At 33.6% G+C, this 24,609-nt stretch overlaps 1 protein-coding gene across 1 annotated transcript in view; it reads right to left on the minus strand.

Annotated features, from left to right (window-relative positions):
- Positions 1–24,609, minus strand: part of LOC129216825 (uncharacterized) — a 78,633-nt gene that overhangs the window by 43,131 nt on the left and 10,893 nt on the right. The window contains exons 5-11 of the mRNA XM_054851042.1: positions 23,088–23,256; positions 18,275–18,371; positions 14,476–14,591; positions 12,047–12,132; positions 6,111–6,196; positions 2,365–2,566; positions 662–852 (exon numbers count right to left, since the gene is read on the minus strand). Coding sequence (XP_054707017.1) covers positions 662–852; positions 2,365–2,566; positions 6,111–6,196; positions 12,047–12,132; positions 14,476–14,591; positions 18,275–18,371; positions 23,088–23,256 — 947 coding nt within the window. The remainder of the gene's footprint in view (positions 1–661; positions 853–2,364; positions 2,567–6,110; positions 6,197–12,046; positions 12,133–14,475; positions 14,592–18,274; positions 18,372–23,087; positions 23,257–24,609) is intronic.

Raw genomic sequence — 24,609 nt, forward strand, 5'->3', positions numbered from 1 at the left:
GCCAGCAGGAAAATAGATCCACAACACTTTATGTTAAGAACCCTTACGAGACTAAAATTCTTTATTATAACATTTTTGTAATATTTTGTTTTATTCCAAACTAGTATATCCAGTATATTTATGTTTTCATGGAAATTGATTTACTAACTTTTGATTCAGAAAGGAAAAAAAAAATTCCACAAACTTCTTTTAAGCAAATCATAATTTTCAAATTCAAATTTTTTCCATTTTTCTTTAAGAAGGGGAGGGGTATAATTCCTGAACCAAATCAATTCTTAAATCTCTTAAAAGCATTGACGCATTTTTGAGGAATATTTTATCGAATATCAACCAATACAAGTAGATAAAGTTATGAGAGTACAGGAGAATTACATTCATAATTCATTGATATTTTAAGAACAAAAACAATATTCCTAAGAGCCCAGGTTTCTTTCTAAAATCATTTCCATCAAATTGGTCACATATTAGGGCCTTTGAAATCTAATCTGATGACTTATCAATATTAATTTTGACAAATATAGAATAGCATTTCACAAAAAGGGGAGGAAGAAAAAGAAAAAAGTTTGCACACACATTAAAAAAAAAACCTTCTTAATATTTCATTATGCACATTCTTTATAGCTGAAAGAATTATACTTTATTACAATTGCGATCCACCCACCAATAACTTCAGCAGTGTCATAAATATGAATATCGTTAAATTTTCCTCCACAAGCAAGCCACATTTTCAAGGGAGATGAGTCCGGAGAGGCCAAGGTAGATTCTGGATGCCAGCTGAGACATTCGATGGACATTGCAGGTGTGATCAGCCTTCCCAGGAAGGAAAACTGAGGGTCATATAAGTCAACAAAACTGTGGAAATAAAACACAAGAGGAAATTAGACTAAAGGTATGCAATTATTTTCTTTTTTGGCCAACTGAAGTTATATTTCAATGAATTATGTATTTCTTAATCTTTACTGATAATAAAGCTGAAAATCTCTCTGACTGGATCTCTGTGAAGGCATAGCGCCTAGACCGTTCGGCCGATTTTCCTGAAATTTGGTACAAAGTTAGTTTGTAGCATGGGGCACCTCAAAGCGATTTTTGGAAAATTCCATTTTTTTTCTTTTTCTCTTCCAATTTTAAGAGCATTTTCTAGAGCAAAATTATCATAAGATGGACGAGTAAATTACCAAGTTATCATGACGTGGAATGGGAGAGCGAATGAACATAGCCAATTGGCCAGAAATTCATCATCCATTATTTGTAAATATACAGGCGAACCAAATGACCTTTTAATTTTCAGGTCTGTTCCGAACTTATCAAAATAGGGAGGGAAACATGGAACAGGGTTCGTACTCAATTTCAGGAATAAAATGAAGGAGTTTTGAAGGAGTAAAATGAGATCTTGAAGGAGTACTAATGAGCTAACCTTAAGTGATGTTACTTTGTGTTTTCAATACATTTGACTGCCTTCCCCTTTGTCACAAAGTGTCACACTTCACCTTACTACTCCTCTTGTCACATTTCACATTATTATAATAACTAAGTGAAGTCACTTTTTGTCACCCTCTCCCTTCCCCTTGTCACAATTTCTTGAATCCGTCTCTACCTCAAGGCTTAACATCACTTGTGGATGTGGATGACCCTTTTTACAATATTTACTTAATTTTTTTTTAACACAATCACTTAATGTAGTACTTCTTCTTATGTATCTTTAAATATTAAAAAAAAAATTAAACAAACTGACTTTTGCTGCTGAGAGTTTGGTGGAGGGAAAAGCAATAATCATACAACTTGAAAAAATAGCCAAGCACCATATAAGCATGTTTTACTTCACTTATGAAATGTCTTAGTCTTCTAATAATACTTTCACCTTCAACTTTTACGACTTCTATGCTCAATTTGTAAATCACATCTTTATGAAAAATATAAATATAAGAAATTACTACACCAAAATCATCCTTATACTTTTTCCCTTGTGGTGATGTTAAGTTGTTGATTGAAGTATTTTATGTTACTGCCATAGAGGAAAATTATGTAGCCTTGAACTAAAAAAGAAAGAGTTTTGAAGGAGTTAGAACTAAAATGAAGGAGTTTGAAGGGCCCTTCCAAAAAATTTCCTGAATGAAGGAGTATTGGAGGAGTTTTGAAGGAGCGTACGAACCCTGTGGAAGTAAAAGGCTCAAAATAATGTATTCAGCAGTTCTTCCAAAGTTGCGTCGTAAATGACAGACATAGCAAGTGCAAGCGAAAAGCTCAACCTATCGCCCCTTTTTAAAATGGAATCGATTCTGAGTGCTAGTCTTTGCTTTAGAGAACGGACAGTACACACTAATTTAAAAAATATCCTCGATAAAACACACAAGTCTGTTTCTTTACCCTTTATAGCTTGCAACTGCGAAGCATGAATAATCTTGCTTCCAACACATATGACAATGATTCTTTTTGCAGTCACTCAATTCAGGACCCAAATTACTGAGTTCATCAAAATCCAAAGCGGGTGACTTCGGCTCATTCAACTTGTTGACATGAATGATTCCACCACCACAAGAGTACAAGAAAAAGTCTTCAGTACTTTTGCCTGTGAAATTAAGAAATAAAAAGAATCAAACAAGATATTTCATGCCAACGCCCACTTAATACTAAATGTCTGTCGCTTTTAATATAGAGCAAAAGTGATCCCAAATCGAGGGAACGAGGATAAGTAAATTTTGGTACACCTGCCACTGCCATCTATCTGAAGGTATTAGAAATTAATAGCGAAGAGCATGATTGGTTAATTCATAAATTTAAATTTTGAAATTGACCAATTAACAGATTGATTTGAATTGTTTGGATCCATCTCCATCTTTGTATTGCCACCAGATAACGTTGAAAGGTGTACCGGAAGTCAGCGCAGGCATTTGGGAGAAGTACACTTATTGAGGCAAATGCGTTAGGCATTTAGTATCAAGGGGGCATTGTTTCAAACATAATGCTTTTGAAGGATGTGCAGAGGGCAGAAATTATTTACTTGAGATTGCAGTAGCAAGGCTACAACTTATGCACAGTAAAAGTAACACAATCGCATCCATTATTTCAAAATAACTGTTAATAAAGAGTTGTTGGTTATCAACTAATGATGTTGAGATTACAGTTGGTTCTCTATTTAACGACTTTCTCTGTTTAAAGATGACTTTTCACGGTCCCGGATGCTCTACTGTAGTTTTAAAAGCATTCTATTTAAGGACGCATCCACTTAAGGACGAATTTTTGTGGTCCCTTGAAAGTCGTTAAATAGAGAGTCTATTTTAGTTACAAAAGCTGCGGAAAATATCGTCACTTCAGACCAACACTAAGACATCTAATCCCAGAAATAACACTAAGGTATCCTACTGTTGCTCTGAGGCGAGGATATAGAAAACACACAGCTCCCATATTTTACAAATTCCATAAAAGTACAGAATGTGCGATTGACACATGGCAAGAATATAAATTATTTGCGTTCTAGACTCAGTCAACAACATTTGAAGCCTGGTTGAATACCTCAACTAAAATGCAAACTTATAATAAAGAAAAAACATAAAATGGTAATAACATTGCAAAAATGTTAATTAAAAAAAATTATAACTTTAAAGTTGAAGACTTAAAAATATTGCAATAGAAACTGCAGATATAAAAAAGGTCTATTGGATTTATTATTTTTATACAGTACTTTGTGGTCGCTATGTAGTTTTTCACTGTTTTTTTTTATTTGCTTGTTTTTCCATACCTTTAAAAACATAAAACAAAAAGTAAATTTAGATAATCTTATGCTGATATTTAAATGATTTATGAATGAGAATACTATCATCTTTTTAGCCTGAAAACAAAATTGCTAAATCACTTTAGTCTAAACACCATTTGGCAGTTAATTTTGAGCGGGGCATGACTTTTATTAATTGCTAAATCAATTTTTGGATTGGTGATTTTTTTTTTTTTGTAAATATTGAGATTTTGAACAAGTTGTTTTTCTTCGACCATAAGAGGTTGTTACATGCACTTACATATGTTGGTGCAGCACTTACACCAGGGGTGCTCACCTGGGGGGGGGGGGGGGGCATGGCACAGACTGCATCATTAAAATTTTTAGAGGTTTTAGATGTTTTGTGGGGTATTTTTCCCTTTTAGGGGGGTGGGATCTTTGTGATGTTTAGGGGTGTGCCCTTATTCTCAGGCACCCCTGATCAGACACACACATTTAAGGAAAATAAGAAAATTTTGACCTAAATATTTCCACTAATTGATGTTATAGATATAATTCTATCCTGCATATATACTTAGTTTTTGCAAAAAAAGCAGTATTTAATACTTTGCACAGGGAAATTATACTGTCTCAAACACATAGAAAAACATCGGCTGTTCACTTAACAAAAGGCTACAGGTCAAAAAAAAAAAAAAAAAAAAAGTGAAAAAGTAGTTGCCTGTTTTTTTGCCAGTGTAGTTGCTCAGACAGGCAACTATACTGTTACTCAGAGGGATTTGAGTGACCACTGTTCAGGGCTGATTTTATGCACATAGGCCAAAAATTTCGAGCCGTGGGAAACTGCTTACTAACAGGGGTGGTCGGTTCCAAAAGCTTTACTGTATTATAAATTTCTAAATACATTATTATGAGCAAGAATTTTTTTTAATTTTGCCAATTTTGCCCGAGTGAAAACATGGACACCATTAACATACTTAATATTAAGTCATTATTACAATTTAATTTTATGTAAAGCACATCAAGTAAAATACTTATAATAACATCAAAAAGACAAGAAACCAATGTTTGAAAACATTTCCTTGAATAAAGAAAACAAGGCACGCCTAAAAGATATTTTGAGGAAGACTAAATCTATTTTAGAAACAAATTAGGAAATTTTCACACAAAAATTTTAGGTACAGTTAACTTTTTAAAGTAATAAAAATTTGAGAAATTTAAATTCAACTGCACATTTTAATTGGAAATTAAATGTTCAAATTGGATTTCTGATAAATGTATAAGCATGAGCCACGGCTCAAATAAATTTCAAGCATTAAAAAAAAAATTTTTTTTACATAATATTTGAACACACTTATATTTATTTCCACAGTTAACTAGAAGGAAGGAATGAAAAGTATTTAATATATTGTCATCTCAGAACAACAGTAAAACATTTTACTGTTGCTTCTGGGATGAGATGTCTTACAGTTGCTCTGAGACGACAATATTTGCAAGGGCCAGTGTCAAAAAGCGCTCTTGCTCCACAACCACACAGGAGCTCAGAGAAGCTCATCTCTATCACCTGTTTGCAATTTTGTGTCTGGTGGCACACACTCCTAGGTGGGCACCTGATTTACGTATAAGTTCTGAAAACTATGGGGCTCCCACACTTCTTTTGCCAGAAATTAAGCTTCGGTTAGGAAGGAAAAAGATATTATAAAGCATGATTAGTATAACAATTTTTTTTGAACACAAAAACCACAGAAATTAGAAATGAGGCAGTGAGAAGCATACTTGTAAGTACCTGAAATACACCGTCAGCTCAGTCATTCCAGCCGAGGACTGCAGTTTCGTGCTTATTAGCTCTCATCAGCTCGGCATAAAAGTGACTGAGCTGGAGGTGGAAAACCTCTTAAGGAAGCCAAGAATGCCAAACAAACTGGTAGCTAATACAGAATTAGCACTGACCAGACGAGTGACTGAAGCAATGGTTTGGTTCAACTCGAAGATTGAAGGCAAGGCAGGTATATTCAGTAAGCTACAGTAAGTTTGGTTTTCCACCTCCAGCTCAGTCACGTTCCTATGCCGGGCTGATGAGTGCTAATAAGCACAAAACTGCAGTCCTCGGCAGGAATTGACTGAGCTGTCAGTGTATTTCATGTATTTCTGCCTTAGCCCTGGCTATAGGGCGGTAACTTACTGAATAAACTTTAAGTGCTTAAATTTTTTTTGAAAAATTAAAAATTTTGACTCGTCTACCTAGGATGTGAACTTTACACTTGTTTTACTCGAAACTTTAAAAAGTATACTTACATCCCCTTGCTTCTCACTGGATCAAATGATGTTTTATACTAATAAATTATTACAAAATTTGTACATAAATGGCAAGCTAAATTAAGAGCAAACATAAGTTTTGCTTTACCTTCAGGAGAAACAACTTTCGAGCAAGGCCCCCAACAAACTTCATAACAAGCATGGCTGTGATGTGTTTCAAAATTGTATAGGACTCTGAAATTGGAAAGAAAATTTACCAATGTGTAAAATCAATATAAAGCTTCAAAAAATTAAATTAAATTGAAATAATTTGAACTGAACTCACACAATTAAAATGGTATGGTTTATTTTCTTTAAAAAATTTACATTTCAGTTATCATTAACTATTCATTACATCATTTTTAATGTTTTTTATGCATTGCAAAAAAAAAAAAAAAGCTTGTTAAAAATCTTATTTGTAACAGATAAAACATCTTACCGAAAACAAATTAAAGCTTTTCATAACACATTTCCTTTTGGGGTTCAACAGAATTGAAACAAAAAATTTCATCTCTCATGACGAAATTAAAAAATTTTTCATATTCAACATCAAAGATAAAAGAAAAGGTTACATTTAACGTGAGAGTACAATAAGCAAGTTAAAATCTTTCTCAATAAGTCTATTTACTACCGTCAAACTAGACGTTTGTCTTGCTTGTTAGTCTGTGCTATAGAACTTCATCCTCCATTCAAACAAGATTTGGAATAAACATTAAACATTTCCTGATAAGGAAATGTTTAATGTTTATTCCAACCTTGACTACCTTGGACTAACTTGGACTACCTTGTTCTGTTTCAAAATTAAACTTGTTTCTTTTTCCATATCCGTTTACCACGCAAGAATAGGAAAAATAAATCTTTCTGCTTTTCAAATTTCATATTAAGATAAAACAGAAAAAATATTACAAGAAAATTTAACAATAACCAGGAGATATTGCTAATTTTAAAACTATTCCCATTCAGCAAGACTAATCCTATTTAAATTTTTCCATGATGTAAATTAGAACATTAAGTAAGGTCAATGAGAAATACCAATCAGGATAATTATTTTGAGAAATAAGGATGTTGTTACAGGTTGACTAACCCTCAACGTATTGCCCGATGGGAGTAATCCTTGTTTTTTCCAATGCTGATGGATTTGCTGTTTTTATACTGAGTGGAGTGTGTGTGCACAGACAATAAATAGGGCAGGGTTAGTAGGGGTGGGAAAAACAATGAGAAAATAATAAAAAAGAAAAAAAGGTGGTTTTTCTATACGAAAAAAATAGGTCCACGCCAAAGTGGAAAAAAATAGAATTTTGATGAAAACTTACAGAGGCAGTTATTATTTTTTTCCCCTCTCAACATTATGCTTTGATAACATTTTAATTTGCTTTAAAAGTTTTTTTTTTTAATAAAAAAGTTTTTTTTTTTTAATTATCAAACATAAAAACAAATTTTAATGTTTTTATTTCAGACAGGAACATAATTGTTAATAATGTAAAAATGCTTAACTTATAGAACTAGAGATATACATGAGGTTTTTCTGTCCTTCTTGATTTCCTGCCTCAGATATACAGGCTTTTCAACCTTTTAGTACAGACAAGCAGAAGAAACAGAATGTAAAAGCAGAACTGTTTCTTACCATGGAATCATATGAGTGCTAGTACAAAATTGATCATTTTTCATGTTTCTTAGATATAATTTATAGAAAGGTTTATCCACAAGATATAACATCTTTAAGTAACAGTTTTTTCAGAGGTAATTCGGAACTCCAGCGCTCGAATACGCTACCTTGCGGTGATTTACAAAACTGCCGCTGAAACTAAAACATTGCCACATTGCGTTCCACGTGTGTCTGTTGACGTAAACACAGGCAGTTTGTTCTGAGTATTTATTAACGCAATCGATGTGTCTTGGATTGCTTTCAGCAACAGAAAGTGTTCGAGCTCCTCAAAGTAATGTTAGTTTTCATTATTTCCCTCTAAAAAGTATTAAATGGTGGAAGCGTAAACAAGAAAACTCTGGATTAACAATATTGTTTTGTATGAATTTGTAAGAATATGAGTTTTTTTTAATCTTAAATTAATTTAACTAATCATATTTTACAGCAGCATTTAGTTGGAATGGACAGTATGCAAAATATTTTCTTGAATTTATTATCGTAGAACAAAAGGAAAAATGTTTAACCGAGAAAGAATTTACTTTATTCCTTTTATTCTCAGCTCAAAAGTTTTGCCAAATTTGTTTAGAGTTATAGTTTTAGTATTGTGCGAGCAAAGTAGCCTTGGCGAGATTTCGCGTTTTTAGTTAAACCATTTTTAATTTTTATCATGAGTGGAATAAAATGATAGTAAGATTACAGAATTCAATAAGTAAAAAGAAATAATGGTCAATCAACTGAAAAGAAAACTACCACCATATATAAACTGTGAGTACACATTTAATTTATTTTGTTCTGAGTGAATTTGAATAAATATCAGTTTTTCAATTCGATGAAAAAAAAAACCAACTTAACAACATTGACTGGACACTTTTCCTTAACCTAATTCCACATAAATGATTTAAATAACCTTTGTTACTACAGTATCCTACTGAAATAGACAGTATGCAAATAAATTTTCTTGAAAATATTTATCGCAGAACAGATTGAAAAATCCAGAAAGAACGTTAAGAATTTGAACAATAAAAAATAAAAGTTCGCCAAAAATCTGTTTATAGGGTTATGGTTTTAAAATTGTGTGAAAGAATAATGTATCTTGACATGATTTCGCATATCAGGCAAATCATTTCCATGACGAATGAATTAAATGCATGATTTCTTTGGATATCCAATCATATAGTCATAGAAATAAATTATCTAGTGTTAAACGTTACTCTTGACAGTCTGCCACGTATGTGCACTATGTGACAAAAATGTCAACAAATGCTGGAAATGTCACGAAACTGAACTTAATATGTACAAATGTATAGAAAAAACGGTACAAAATGAAATGCCGTTCGAAGCGAACCAAAAATTTATGAATTCCGAATTCAACATTGTGAAAACGGCTGCTTCAGAACAACTTACTGTGTGTTCTGCATTAATTTTTTACTTTCGTAATACTTTTTGGTTTCTAATCTCTTTCTATGGGTCAGAATAACCAAAAGACTTTGAAAAATCTTTTCAAATGAATAAAGCGAAAAATATCATACATACGAACAAAAATCACAACACTTTTAGCATTTTCTTCGTTACCACATGCGTTTGTTTTAGTTTTTAAGTCGGCTATTAGACAGTGACTGCAGTGCCCCCTATAGTTCGTTGGAGTTGCGAATTTAAAAACGAAGAATAAAACACGGATTTAGGTTTTTTTATTTTTTTAAGAATATTTACAGCATTATTTGAAACTTTCCTCAGTCTAGCAATTGATTATAGAGAAAAACTTAACGTGAAACAGAAAGATGTTAAAACAATTATAATTAGCTTTCATACATGGTCGTGAAGAACACAAGTTAATAAATTAAATTTTTTCCCCAGAAAAGTTGCCTTAGCAATTTTGAAAAACAAATTGTCAAAATTTTTTGGTGCAACAAATATCTTTTGGTTTAACAGTCAGCAGGTTTTCTAAATTTTCACTACTAAGGTGAGGATGAAAATAAAAATTGAACTCTTGACGGTCACAAAACTTTTTTTGTGACTGTCCAGAGAAATTTCTCCGGTGGCAAAAAGCCGGAGAACTAAAGCAGGAGAGTAAAAATGTCTAGATTTATATTCCTTCAGAAAGGGAAAAGAAGGTGTAATTTCTTTAGTGAAAGGTAAAATGTTCTAATATTTTAAAATATTTTTCAACTACTTTTAGTCAAAATTTAATAGCATAAAAAACTAAATTGACACAATTTCACAATTATTAATAAATCTACTAATTTTAAATTCTTTAAATATTGAAAGAAATGGACTTAAAATTATTTGATACGGTGTACTGGAGATTTAAAATCAATGCAATCAAAATTAAGCGAATTTCTTGAATTTACAAATCAATATTAAAATCGATAACTATAATATGTATTTGCAGTACATTATTTATATCATTGTTATTTCTTAATGAACAGAATTTAAATCAACGATATTTCTGATAGAGGTTTTGCCATTTTTTTAATGGTTTCTCCACTGCCCCGGCAAATACCATTAACAATACCTTTTTGTCGGCAAAATTACCACTTTGAAGGGATAATGGGTTTCTGAGACGGTACCAGAAAATCAGTGTTCATTCACAGGCATAAGTAAGTTTTTTTTTTAATTTTAAACTGCACTTTAGAAGAAATTGAAATTTTTTGATATTTTAACTTATTACTTCCATTATTTAATGAAGTTCAGGAGGAATACTTTAAAATGCTTACTCAATGCAATACAGTAGGCGCCGCTTAATGTGATCACGGTTAATGTTATCATTCGCTTAATGTTATCAGAATCACGAAGTCCCGGAACACTTGTATGTTAACACACGTTAAAAAAGTCGGATATTGTAATCAGCGTCTTCGTTTATTGTTATCACTTTTTCATAAAGTTTCAATTTTGTCCCCGTTATTGTTCATCAATTAACAGAAATACCTAGGCAAACCCTGACAAGACTAACTTTTTGTGTAGCATTTTGTGGTTTTCAATAGCAGTTCAAAATTTTTCTAGGAAAGCTACAGAAAGTTCGCCCTCAGTGACCACAGAAAACTCACTTTTGCACCTAAAAAAAATTCAGTCACTGGACACGGCATTGATGAATTGCTGCGATTGCTTTGTATACTATTAAAGAATTATGTCGAGAATGAAAACAAAGCAAAGTTAAATTAAAATTTAAACAACAAGCAAAACCATGCTGGAAAAGCTGAATGTGCTTTGAAACTGGTTTACGAATGTCAGGGAAAATGGTCATACTTTACTTCACCCACTACTATGTGATTAAAAATTGCATAATTTAGATTTAACTTTTTATAATTCAGATATTTACATACTGTTAATTTAATAATTAATAATTTGAAAGTGCATTTCGTTTAGTCACTCACTGTGATTTTTATTTGAGGTTGCTAAAATAAATGCACCTTAATTGGAAAAAAAATCATTATTTTGTGTCTCTTGGATTCTTTTTGGTTACTGTTATCAAATTATATTTGTCCCAAAGTGATCACATTACGCGGCGCCTACTGTATTTAAAAGGTGAGTTTACTAGGTGAATGGCAACATGATTATATTAGGTTAACTTCTGAGATCCTCCTTCCCCCAAAAAAATCTAAGCAGCCTTTCGAGTCAACATAGTAAAGTAGCTTTACTGTATCTTGTGGTCAAATGCTGCGTCAAATGTATTAGAAGTTCTCGTGCATATGATATTTCCTGAATAGAGCATACAAAGATCAAGTTAAAAAAATCCCAAAAGTAGGGGGAAAAAGTATACTGTATAAACACCTTTATATAGTTTTCTTGAAAGAAAAGTAGGCACTTTTTTGACAATTTTCTTGAAAGTAATAAGATTATTAAGCAGGGCCGGATTCGGAAGTGTGGAGGCCCTTAATCAGGGTTCGAAAACATCATCATATTTTCGAAAAAATCCGATACTTTGATATATATATATATCCGAATATTTTGATATATATGTATATATCTGATATTTTCGACCCATGAAAGTTAGGATAGTTTGTAAAAATTTTATTGTGGGGGCCCCTTTGTTGTGGAGGCCCCGGGGCAGTAGCCCCGCCTGCCCTCCCCTAAATCAGGCCCCGCCATTAAGGGGTTAAAGTCAAAAAAGATATACAAGAGAAAAAATGAAATAATGAGCAGAAAAGAAGTAAAGTTATTGTGTACCTGTTCTCAGTGGTGTTCCCATACCTCCATATACACCGTATACTCTCAAACATTTTTTCGACATATAGCATATACCTTCAGGCTTCATAAATTTTCATATTATTACATACTATGTAGATGATCACATTCACAAATTGTGCGTAGTGAATTACTGGGAATATACCCAGGGAAAAATTGATGGGAACATCACTGCCTTTTCTCATTACATTCAATGTATTAAACTGACTTCTACTCACCTTTTTTTGTTAATGTCAATGATTCCAATCCTCCCTTCATCCGTTCCAAAAGCAAAGAGAGGTTCTTCAACGGGATGGAAGCTGCCCTAAAAATTAACAATACAAAGCTGATTTCCATCGAATGAGAAATTTATTTTTCATACTCTTGTTCACATGTTAAAAAATGTATCCCAATAGTTAAAAGAAATAAATTTTAAGTTTTGAAACTTCGAATGCACCAATGCAAACCAAATTAGTAATATTAACATTATGTATGCAAAGATATTTAATCAAATTTTGCAGTTCATTTAAAAATTATTTTGCAGTAGTTACTGCCCTAAGCCAGGGCTAAGGCAGAAATACTTAAAGTACACCGCCAGCTCAGTTATTTCATCTGAGGACTGCAGTTTTGTGCTTTTTAGCACTCATCAGCCCGGAATAGGAATTACCTGAGCTGGAGGCGAAAAACCTCTTAAGGGAGCCAAGAGAGCCTAGCAAATTGGTAGCTAATGTAGAATTAGCACACCAGATGAGTGACCACAGCAATGGTGAAGTTCAACTCAAAGATTGATGGCAAAGCATGGTAATGCTACATTAGCTACCAGTTTGTTTGGCTCTCTTGGCTCCCTTAAAAGGTTTTTCGCCTCCAGCTCAGATAACTCCTATTCCGGGCTGATGAGTGCTAAAAAGCACGAAACTGCAGTCCTCGGATGGAATAACTGAGCTGGCGGTGTATTTCAAGCATTTAAAAATTAGTTTGGACAATGGAATAAAAGATTGCTGAATATTGTTTTAAAACTAAAAATAGAAACATTTAATAACAATTGACATTTTAAAAGCTGTAGGAGCATTTTACAATTGTATAAAAGAAAAAAAATCAACAAAAATAATTTCACTTTTCAAACATCACAAGAAAAGTTGAGAAAAGTGAAACATAATTGGTGAAATGACATTTAATTTTAATGCAAAAGATGACAGGAAAATAAATGCTTTTGTTTGCTTAATTAAATTATTTTGTTTGTTTTAAGCTTCTTATCAGTGTATGACAGGTCTCTTCGATCTAATTGACTCAGACAGGCCCGCCAATCACGGAGAACATACTTACTTGGGTATACAACAGTTAATGAGTAAACTGTTTTTTAACTCACTCCTCAAACAAAATCATTGTTTATTTTTTTTATGCTACATTTTAATTCATTAAAGCTAGTATTGAAATGCATCAATGAGAAAATCCATGCATTTAAAATACAAATGTTTTTTACAGAGCACTCCACGGGTTCCCACTCTTCCAACAGATTAAAAAATAGGGCCTTTATATGGCCTTTATATAGCCCATTTTTAAGCTTTTAGGGCCACTTCGCGCCAATTATGCTTGATGTCTGAAAATTATTTATATGTAATTTTTTTTAATTTATCATTTGTAAATGATGAGTAATTTTTAAATGCGTTAAAAAGTTTTTTTTTTTTAAACTTGACAGCAGCCTTTTAAAATGCTATAACTAAAGTTCTATGGAGGCTATAGAGTTGTATGATAGCTCCTTTTAAAGACAATTACATGTGCATTAATTTAATTCTTTATACAACTTGAATTTTGGGAAAAATACATGAGTTTTTTGTATTTAATTTATGAATACAGAGATTTTCTGAGTGGGATCATTAAAGGATCATCAGTTACAGAAAATAATGTAGTACGCATTACTACAATTTTCGCTAACACTTTTCAGTAACTGCTGAACCCTTCACGGTCCCACAAATTTTTTTCAACATTTTTAGTTAAAAAATGCATTGAAAATCAAACAGTATTTAATTAAACATTTTAAAACACTGCCAGCAAGTAAAAAAAGTGCTGTTTAATAAGTTTCAAAAATTAATTACACATCACTTATGGAAGATAAGATTTTCAAAAAATATACATAAGTTTAAGGCATTAAAGAGAAAGGTTTCTGAAAGTTTCTTGCAAAATTTGAAATGTCATGTTGAGAATTTTTCTTTTTGTCGATTTGACATAGAATGAAACAAATTCAAAAAAAAAAAAAAAAAAAAACATAGGGCCTTTAATTAAATTTTCGGGCTTTTGACTACAAAATATGGTTTTTAGAGGGGCCCCGACAAACAATACTAAAAAAAAGGGCCTTGATATCGACTTTTGAGGGCCCGTGGGAACCATGCTCCAGTTTTTTTCTCCACCTTTCAAAACTGAAACTTTTAGAGCATTTTACTCAAATGTCATTTTCTAACCAGTAAAATCCCAAAAACTCGTTTTTTTTAAAAGTTTTTTTTTTTAATTTGAAAACTAATTAAACCTTTTAAAATATGAAGAATTTCCTTCTAATGCTACTTAAAGGGAATTCTCCATCAAAGTTTGAAATTTCTGGAACAATGATTTTTATATATCACATGGTAACTTTGGATGCAATGCAATTTAAGGCAGTAAATTATAAATTACTCACACACAGGATTTTCACTCTTGACTGGATGTAAATAGAGTAACAATTCAGCGACGAACTCTCTGTAGATAGGTTCCACAATTTCACCGTGCCGTCCCCACAGCAGACCACAATCAAATCTAAAGTAAGAAGCAGCATTCAGTTTCACATAAGATGGAATTGTTTGCATTAAAATTAGCATGTAAGGTAAATGCACCAGTAGTGGCCACTGCTTCAGTAGTGGCCACTTTAAGGTTTATATTTTAAAAACAAGGATTCTTGGGGTCCCGGTGGATTCAAACTTGCAGGTGGTAGACTTCAGGCTATAGTGTAGTGGGCAGTTCAAGGAGGAGTAGGTAGAGCATCATGGAAAATTGTTATCAACTATTTAATACGGTCACCTGGATTGTCGATGTTTTTTCACTGTCTTCTAACGCTTCTCCGTAACGAAGTATATAAACATTGTGTTGTATTATGAATAGAACAATGCTCAAAAATAATATTTTTAGAGCTGTAACCATGTTATGAAATGTGAAAGATCATGCTTGGAACGTTTTCAACTCGAAATAGTTGCTTTCTTGGTGACAGTTTACTTGGCCTACTAAAAAAGTTGGGAAATTTAATAGTGGCCACCGAGTGGCCACTACTGAATCAGGAAGGTTTTTCATTAATCAACACAATTTTCCTTTTAATAAGATGTAATATCTTTAAATAAAAACCTGCCTCATTTCTGACATAATATTATTATGTGATCTAGTAGTGGCCACCCGGTGGCCACTTCTAAACAGTAATATGGCTACTACTGATTCATGCACATTATATAATGGCCACTGATGGATCAAATTTGAAGTTTGAAAAAATTGAACAAATTGGCATTCTGGCATTTTTGAAAAATGGGACGATTAAGGAAGAGAAGGGCTATAATATGCTCATTGAGTTTCAAATATGTAATTGATAGTGTAGGCCCACAGTTTAAAAAAGCCACAAAATATGCTTCACTGTGGCGAGTGCTAGTGAGTTTACCTGTTCTATGGACAGGCCCGGATTACTCAACAGGCCATCCCCAAGGCCCATACGCCCTAGCCTAGAGGCACATATCAGGGGGGGGGGGATTATTAAATACCTTATTGGTTTAAAAAAAAAAAAAAAAACAGGAATTTGGTGCGCTAGTACAAAAAGAGGAGAAACATTCTACTGGAACCAAGAAAGAGATTGCAACTTGCTTGCTGAGCAGATAAAAAAAAATGAAGGGGGAAGGGCACAATGCTTGATCGAAGTTATCCCTTTTCTAAGCAAAACAGATAATTTTTTATTTCTTAGATTTAAGCAATCATTTCTTGAAAATACGGATTTGTTTAAGGTAAAACACTTATTAGAAGTAAGTCACACACAGTAAAATTAGAAAAAAGCCATGATATATAAAATTTCCAGTTATAACACTTTTTTGTGGAACAATTTTTCTTATTGGTAGTCTAAATCATGTCAGTAAGTATGTGTTTTGCAATTTATAATCTAGTGATTCATATTTATTTATGACTGCTAATGGTCAGGGACGCCCAAAATTCAAATTTTTGGGAAGGGGGAAATTATCAGTTTACCGGATAAAACTTCAAAGTTTACCGAATAAAAAATAGGAGCATGGTACTACTAATAGTTTTCTAAATTATCTGTGACTAGCAATAATTTAGTAGTTACTAAAATTGTGTTTACAATAAATAGCATACATAATCAGAAAAAAAAAAAATATTAAAGTGCTTAAAAAATAATTTACCAGACAACACCAGATATTTACCGCCAAAGTTTTATGATAGGTTACAAATGTTGTAAAATTTCCGAATTTGTGAAATATGTAACATTTACGGACTTTTTAAAAATTTTACCTTCAAAAATTCCCGGATTTCTATATTTTATCAATGTACAAAAGTCCGTAAATAATTCTTCAGACCAATTTTATTTTCTAAAATCTTCATTAACTTAAGACATAGCTGAGAATTTACAATAATTTTTATGAGTCTCTTGAATCAACACGGATGACTTAAAATCTTTTCATTGAATGCGATCGGCAAAAGTAGAAGTCTAAAAGTCCTTAACTACACAATAAGACATATAAGGAGGGTTAAAGATAATGCTAAATACATAATTATAAATGTCCAAACGATAAAATCACAAGGAAAAGAAAAATGAGTGAGTATTAAAGAAGCGGATGCATTCGGATTTAGAAATGTGTGAAAAATTGGGATTAACATGTAATAGCGTAAAAAATGGTTAAGATGCGTAAGTTTAAGCAAATGTATAGAATTCAATAAATATGCATGTTCTTGAACTCAAAATCCATGACCAATTGTCAATTTCCATGATTTTTGAGCACCTTTTGCCGAAAATCATGATTTTCCACGAACATTTTTGATCATAGCCGAAATCCACGACTTTCTAGGTGCACGGACACCCTGCCTTTAGTAGTATTGAAAACTTATGCTACCGATTTCCTATATCCATTGATATACCTTGGTAAGTTGTAGGAAACAAATTGTTCTAGAATTACATTAAATTGTGTACTTACTATATTTTTATGAACTAGTGGTACCCGCACGGCTTTGCCCGTAGTAGAAAAATTAAAAGGTCTTTTGGAAATTTACAAATAATGTATGGTGACTTTCTCGCGAATTGGCTTGCCCATGTTACTGTTCCACGTTATGAGAACTTGGAAATTTACTCGTCCTGTAATTTTACTCAGGAAAATGTTCTTAAAATTGGAATAGAAAACAAACAAAATCGAATTTTCGAAAAATCGCTTCGAGGTGCACACCCCCATGTTACAAACTAACTTTGTGCCAAATTTCATGAAAATTGGCCAAACGGTCTAGGCGTTATGCGCGTCACAGACATCTAGACAGACAGAGATCCAGATATACAGACAAACTTTCAGCATTTTTATTAGTAAAGATGATTTCGTAGTGATAGTAATTATTCAGTTCATACTTACTACAGTTCACATGTAGAATATTTATACATGTACATTCATTTTCTTTTACTTTAGTAATACAAATAAAAATACAATACAAATACAAAATACAAATTTTCTACTAAAAACTTTTTATTTTATCCTAAGTACGTATGTACTTTGAAGAAAGAAATGCATAATAAAAATGTGATTAATATATTGGTATTTAATGTAACTATCATATTGAATCAATTTTATCCATCAGTTATTTGAATTTAAAGTGAGTAATGTGAATTCTAAGGAAAATATGTCAAATGGCCACTACTGACTCATCCATGTGACCACTACTGAAAATCTCAGATTTTGGAGTGGCCACTATTGGATCAAATTTGAAGTTTGAAAAAAAATGGATAAAAAATTGAAATTCTGGCATTTTTTACAAAATGGGACGATTTAGGGAATAGTTAGGTTATAATACGTTCATTGAGCTAAAAAACTAGAATTAATATTGTAGACCCACAGTTTGAAAAAGACATAAAATATGCTTAACTGTGGCCACTACTAGTGTGTTACCTTAACTGTTTTTAATTTAAAGATGGTAGGGTAAAGTTTGAAGAGACGCTATTTCTTTGTCTGCATCAGGATTCTAAGTGGGTGATGCGATATTCTCGGGCATCCCAGAGTGAGGCAAGGATTGCCATGAAGTGTCACTGCATTAATATGTATAGACCAGGGCTGTCGAACTGGCGGCCCGCGGGCCGCCAGTTGGACAGCCCTGGACAGCAAAAATATTGCATGCGTAAGACTAATTTTATGAGCAGATAAACATGAAAATTTTGAATTGCAAAATTATATTTCCATGAAAAGAGATAAATGACTTACTTGGATTGGTTGGAGAAACTACCATTTTATTAATGCTATTATTGTGAGTGCTCAAGGACAATATGCATCTCTTTTCCTCCAAATCAAAAAGGGAGATCTGCAGAAGATTGTAAAAAAATTAAATTTTTCAGACATGTAAAAAAAAAAAAAAATTAGCTATTTTTATTTATCTGATACTTCTTTTTGCATATGGCTTATGGATTTCTCTACTACTTGAGCCAAGTTACCAGAATGTACTTTCTGTTCTATATGGCGTAGAATTTGGGGCTGCTGGCTTTCATCCAGATCTTTTGAACTTATCCCTAGCATAGAAAGAATCTACTATTTTTCTAACACTTTAAAGCAGGGTATACAACCTTTTTTTCAAGAGACATTTCAAATTTCTGGGAGGTGAGTTGGGCCACCAATCCAACAATGTTTCAGTTCAGATGATTTCGTTAGCACTGCCCTCCCCCCCATTTTTTTTGAGCAATCACGATTGCTTATTGCTAATATTTGACTGTTTTTGGAGTGCTATCATTTTATTTTCCCACCAGCACCCTCCACACCATCACCCTCGACCGGCTCCTCACGATGCTTCTCCTATAGCGATAGCTGTCTCCAGGTTGCATCCATGTCCTACACACACGCACATACATTTTATGTTACATATTTGAGTATGGCATTTTTGGTGTAAAAAGGTGAATGACACAAAACACAACTGGAAATAGGTATAGAAAATACGAAAAAGATAGATATTGATTAATCAATACCGTTGCCAAAATTTAAACAGCCACCCTAGGCGGCGAACTCGGCGTAAAAACAGGGGGGAGGGGCGTGGATTTTTTTTATTCAATGGACTTCCTTTAAATTCTTAGCGCAGGCATCGCCGTGCGGGTACAGCTAGTACATTATATAAGGCAGTGAGAACCGAAGGGAGGTATGTAAGTGGACATTTTCAAGTTTTGAGTAAAATGCGTTTAAAGATAGCATCCAACGTCGGCTTTTATTAAATTTTTTTTCTAAATCATCTGTATAACGGCAATTACCAGGGCTACTAGTACCATGTCTTGCCCCCAAGACAGAGGAGTGGTTCACCTACCATGTGTACTGGTTATCTCCAAATTTTTAATTTTGGCACTTTGCATCCCCTTGCTTCTCACTGCCTCATATACTAATTTAATCATCTTAAAACATTTATAACAAAAGATGAAGCATGGTGAAAGTGGTAAGGTTATGAAAATGGTTCAGGTTTGAACTAAATTAGATGCAATTTCTGAGTATGCAAGTACAGGAAGTAAATTATAAAAAAGGTTGAAAATAATGGTCAATCTCCCAAGTCTCCCAACTCAAGTCCAAGTGGTAGAATCCCGTAGAAAACAGAAAAATGAGCATGGGTGCAAGTTTGGTGATGTGTTCAAGACGGAAAATATTTTCAGCCCCCCGCCTCAAGCATGCGTGCTTAAGGAAAAATTTATGTGTGTAAATGTTGTAGATTTTAACAATGCCAGTGTTGGAATCTGATTTCAGTTTTAAGCTTTTGACTTTCCTAACAACACGAACTTAGTTTAGATTGTAATATTTAAGCGTTTTGATATTGTAATTCCAAAAATCTAAAAGCCGCTAATAACGGGGACTCTTGGGGGTTTCTCTCCAGAATTTTTTTCAAATTGGAAGTCCAAAAAACACAATAGTAGGCCATTTCGATAAAGTTCAGGGAAAGGAGGGGTTCAGGGACTCTCTAACATCATTTTTTTCAAACTGATTGCCTCAAAATCACAGTATTAGGCGACTTTCAAAAATATTAGAGGGGGGGCGCTCTGGACTCTCCTCGAAATTGAAGCTTTAAAAACGAAATTGTACTCCATCTTTCATAACGTTTATACGCTTTTTGAATGCATTATCGAAGGGATGGAGTTCAGGAACTCTCTTTCGGCAATATTTCGAAATTGAAGTTCCAAAAGCTCAATTTTAGACGATGTTGGATAGGGCTAAAAGCGTTCTGGGCTCCACGCCGTTAGTGTTTTGCCAATCGCAAACATTTTTATTGCAGCAATAAAATCGCTTGGGACATAAGACTTTTCACTTTTGCAACATAAATCAATTCTGATCGGAAAGTCTACCCAAGTTAGTGCCAATTTAACCAGAAAAGAAAGAAAGGTGGGGAAGGGTATGGGCGACTAATGATAATAAACTGGCACCATTCCCCCATAGTCTTCATTTGGAAATAAATTATTTCGTAAGATAGCAGGTGGTGAAATTAGCCATAAAAAAAACCACTTCAGTGAAGTAGATACTTTTTTTAAACGAGGTATACTTTCCAATATTCATTAAGTAAAAAAAAAATCAATAGGGGAACTGAATCCTCACCCCAGGGAGGGCCGCCGACTCACATCCCTCTTAAATCACTCAAATATAGCCTAAAGTGGCATTTTAAATATTTCAGCTTTGAAAAATTTTCGGAAGAGAACTCCCGAACCCCTTCTTCTGAATTTACCACAAATATCCTAAATTTGAGTTTTAAGAGGCTTCAGTTTCTAATACTTTTTTTTATAGGAACAGTATCCGCCTTACCTATATACATGACTTATGACAGCCTAAAAGTTTTAATATTTTAATTTCGGAAACTTTTTGAAAGAAGCTTCCAACTCCCTTCCTCCTTAAGTTATCTAAAGACATCCCAAAACAGAGTTCTTAAAATTTCAGAAACAGAAATATTTCGGGGCTGGGCAGCGGAATACCCCCCCCCCCTCTCTTTGTGTTTATTAAAGCAGTATAAGTTTGTGTTTAAGATTTATTTTTCTATTGAAAGAGCAACTCCCCTCCCTACATCACCAAAGACAACCTGAAGTTTTAATACTTCAATTTCGAAAATGTTCCGAGAAAGACCCCCGAATTCCCTAACTCTTAACTCACTCAAAAATAGTCAAATTAACAGTTTAATACTTCAGCATGGAGAAATTTTCGGGGAAGAACCCCCCCCCCCCCAACTTCTTCCCCTAAGTTCACTAAATTTGACTTAAATTTGCGATTTCCCCTATTCATCACCGAAGTTTAAAAAATTTAAGTTCTAAAACTTATTGAGAGAAGGCCTTTGAATTCCTTCCTTAGTCCCCAAAGATAACCTAAAGCTGAGTTCTGAATACTTCAGCTTCGAATTTTTTTCGGGGAAGGGGTACCCCGAATCCCAAGACGGTCTAAAGTTGCGCGTTTAAGACTCCAGTTTCGGAATTTCACATAAACAGAACCCCCTCCCCCTTGACATTGCCAAAGATAGCCTAAAAGTTCTAAGACTTCAATTACAAACACTTTTCGGGAGAGGGTCCCAAATTCCCTTTCTCCTATGAAACTTAAGTATAGCCTCAAACAGTTTTTAATACATCAGCTACAAAACATTTTCCGTTTAGAACACCAAAACCATCTCAGCAATTCACCAAAGATTGCCTAAATTAGTGTTTTTAAGACTCCAATTTCCGATTTTTTTTAAAAACCTCCCCACACCATTAAAGACAGCCTCAACATTTTTGACTTCTAAATTTTTAAGAGTTTGCAGTGGGAAAATCCCGAACCACTCCTAGCTTCAAAAACGACTTTCAATTCAGTTTTTCGATATTTTATTCTGGATCCCTTGAGTAGCCACCCCCTCCCTTGTTTTAGATTGCCAAAAATACAAACGTTTTAAGACCTCAGTATGGTGGGCTAATTTGCAGACTCACTCTCTTTGCAAGAGCAGAGTTTTTTCGCAATTTCGTGTTGCCGCCATTTTTCTCGTTTCCTTTTCTTTCTCTCGCCCCCCCCCCCCTCCCCTCATATTTCCATTCTAGCGAGTGTTAGATTGGAAGACATTAGAATTTAGTGATTCCTCAAGTCCAAGAATATTTTACCAGAAACATGTTGAAAATGCAGGAACAGTTGGGCATCGGTGTTTCAAAACAAGCTCGAAAATTTCTCCCGAGTCTTTCCAAAATTCCCATTTTCACTAAAATCTTTAAAGTCCCTGATAGTTCCCGGTTTGCCTGGTGTGTGGACGCGCTATGTTGTGGCGTAAACATTTCACCCGTCAGCAATCACTCGAAAGGATGATTGAAAATGAAAAGAGAAAAGGTTAAATTTTCAAATAGAGACGGTTAATTAGATAAATCAGGGAGAATAATAAGCAACTTCGCGGTCTGCAATGCAGTGAGTTGGAAATAATAGAGCGAGTCTAAAAGCCACCTCTTCCAAAAGCACGTTGCAAACAAAACAAGCCCATGGTTGAAAATCGAGAGCGTGTCGATGTAAATTCGTAGTTATGGAACGGTTCAGTAGTTAAAGCAAATTTTTTAAACACTCAATTTTTCTTTTTTAAGTAAAAACTGAAGGAAAGTCATCGAATTTCTTTCCGTCCCGACCTCCGTCTCGGAAATTTTTTCCAGGACGGAAATCCGTCCTGAGACGGAAGGTCTTGCACCCATGAAAATGAGTTAGTTTTACAAAAGTAGATGTAAATGGAATCCAAAATGTATAAAGCATCTGGACATCAGTAAAATTTGGGAGGCATGATTGAAATTATTTTGCAACTTTTTCTTCCCGAAAATGCATGAGCTCCTCCACATATAAAGCTTGGATGGGTCTCCATAAGTTCAAAAATGTGCGTTTTAATCCCTGTAACATTTACCTAAAAAATAGTACATATATGAAATAATTTAGCAAAAAAAAAACATCAGTTTCAGACATAAAATGTGAATTGTAAAAAATGCAACACACGGAGAAGGGGAAAGTTAATAGTATAAAACATAAAAGAAAACCAGAAAAACTTTCTTTTGTTTTTTAAGCATCAAAACATGTCACTTACTCTGAAAAACTCTACTGCACATAATATATTCTTTTTTACACCTTCTGAATCCTGTTCCCAAGTACACAAAATATAGAGGTTCCGATTGAGAGACTCGGAACCTTTCAGCCAAAGGTTTTGGAACTCTGGCTTTCCTTTTTCTTTGAATGTCACTGTTCCCAGTTCACCTCTAAAAAAAGTTCCAAGCCTTAGGAAAAGTTTTGTCTTTTGCATTAAAGAAAATACACTCAAACCTCTATACAGGTTGTTCCTTTTTAAACTGCAAGACTTCTATTTTCGCAACTGTTAGTCTTAGAGGCATACTTCTAATTGCAAAAATTTTCAAAATCAGATGCAGAGTTAAGATATTGAAAGTTTGAAGCGAAAAATAAAAATGAGTCAAAAAATACAAAATTTAACTTTTTATAAGGACCCTAGGTCCCCTAACTTATATTTAGGAAAATAATATCCATCGAAAAACAATTCCAACACAAAAAGTTTGATATTAGTTCGACCAATATTCACTGATAGGAAATGCAGCGGTTTGTGACTTACACCACTTTACACTCGCCATCAATAACGCCTTTTGGGGGAAAATATAGCAGTTAACAAGGGTTTAAATTTATATGTGTCCATAGAGTGTTGTTTCTCAAACTGTTTGAGGTTTTGTCGTGTGTTTTTGCGCATCACGGCATAGCATTGTTAAAAATTTTTGAATAGCAATGAAAAATATAAATACTTTGCTTTTTTACTTCGATAACCTGTCATTCTTAAAAGGGCGATAAGTTCCAATCTCAACTGCTGTATGGTCTCTAAAAACTTTGAACTCTAATATCTCCTCAAGTTTTGGTTTCACACATGTCAAGTTTTTTGTGTTACAGTCGACGCTCGATATAACGACCATCTCCGTCCCAGAGAAAAAGGACTTTATAACGAGTGGTCGTTATAAAAGGTATAATTTTAAAAAATATACACAGTCATCATGCATGCCCCATTGTTCCAAAAAAAATGGTACTTTTTGAAACATTCCAGTTAAATGCCCAAATTATTTTTATCATAGGAATTTTAAGAAAAATCGTGTGCTAAATACTATGACAGGATATTTAAAAAATTTTAAAGTAGAAAATATAGGGAGGAAAATGTTACACTTACAAATCTGCTACTACTACTGCTACCACTACATTTTCTGACCAGAAAATATAGGGAGGAAAATGTTACACACTTACAAATCTGCTACTACTACTGCTACCACTACATTTTCTGACCAGAAACAGATGTTTGCCTTTTTAGCAGACGTGATTTTTGCAAAACATTATTTTCCGTTTCAGATATAGGTGATAAATTGTGTTTTTCTTGCTTTTCAAAGAAACATTTAAAAGTCTCACGAGAACCCCCAAATCTTAAAAACCACTAGATTCAAACACCAAACTACCAACACATCTGTCAACTCCCTTTTCTTAGGAATCTGGAAATTTCTCGATTTTTCCTCTCATTATTTTTTCTGTGCTAGCTGTGGTGAATAGTAATTCCCCCCCCCCACACC

This window comes from Uloborus diversus, chromosome 2 (assembly GCF_026930045.1).
Source record: "Uloborus diversus isolate 005 chromosome 2, Udiv.v.3.1, whole genome shotgun sequence".
Lineage (NCBI taxonomy): Eukaryota > Metazoa > Arthropoda > Arachnida > Araneae > Uloboridae > Uloborus > Uloborus diversus.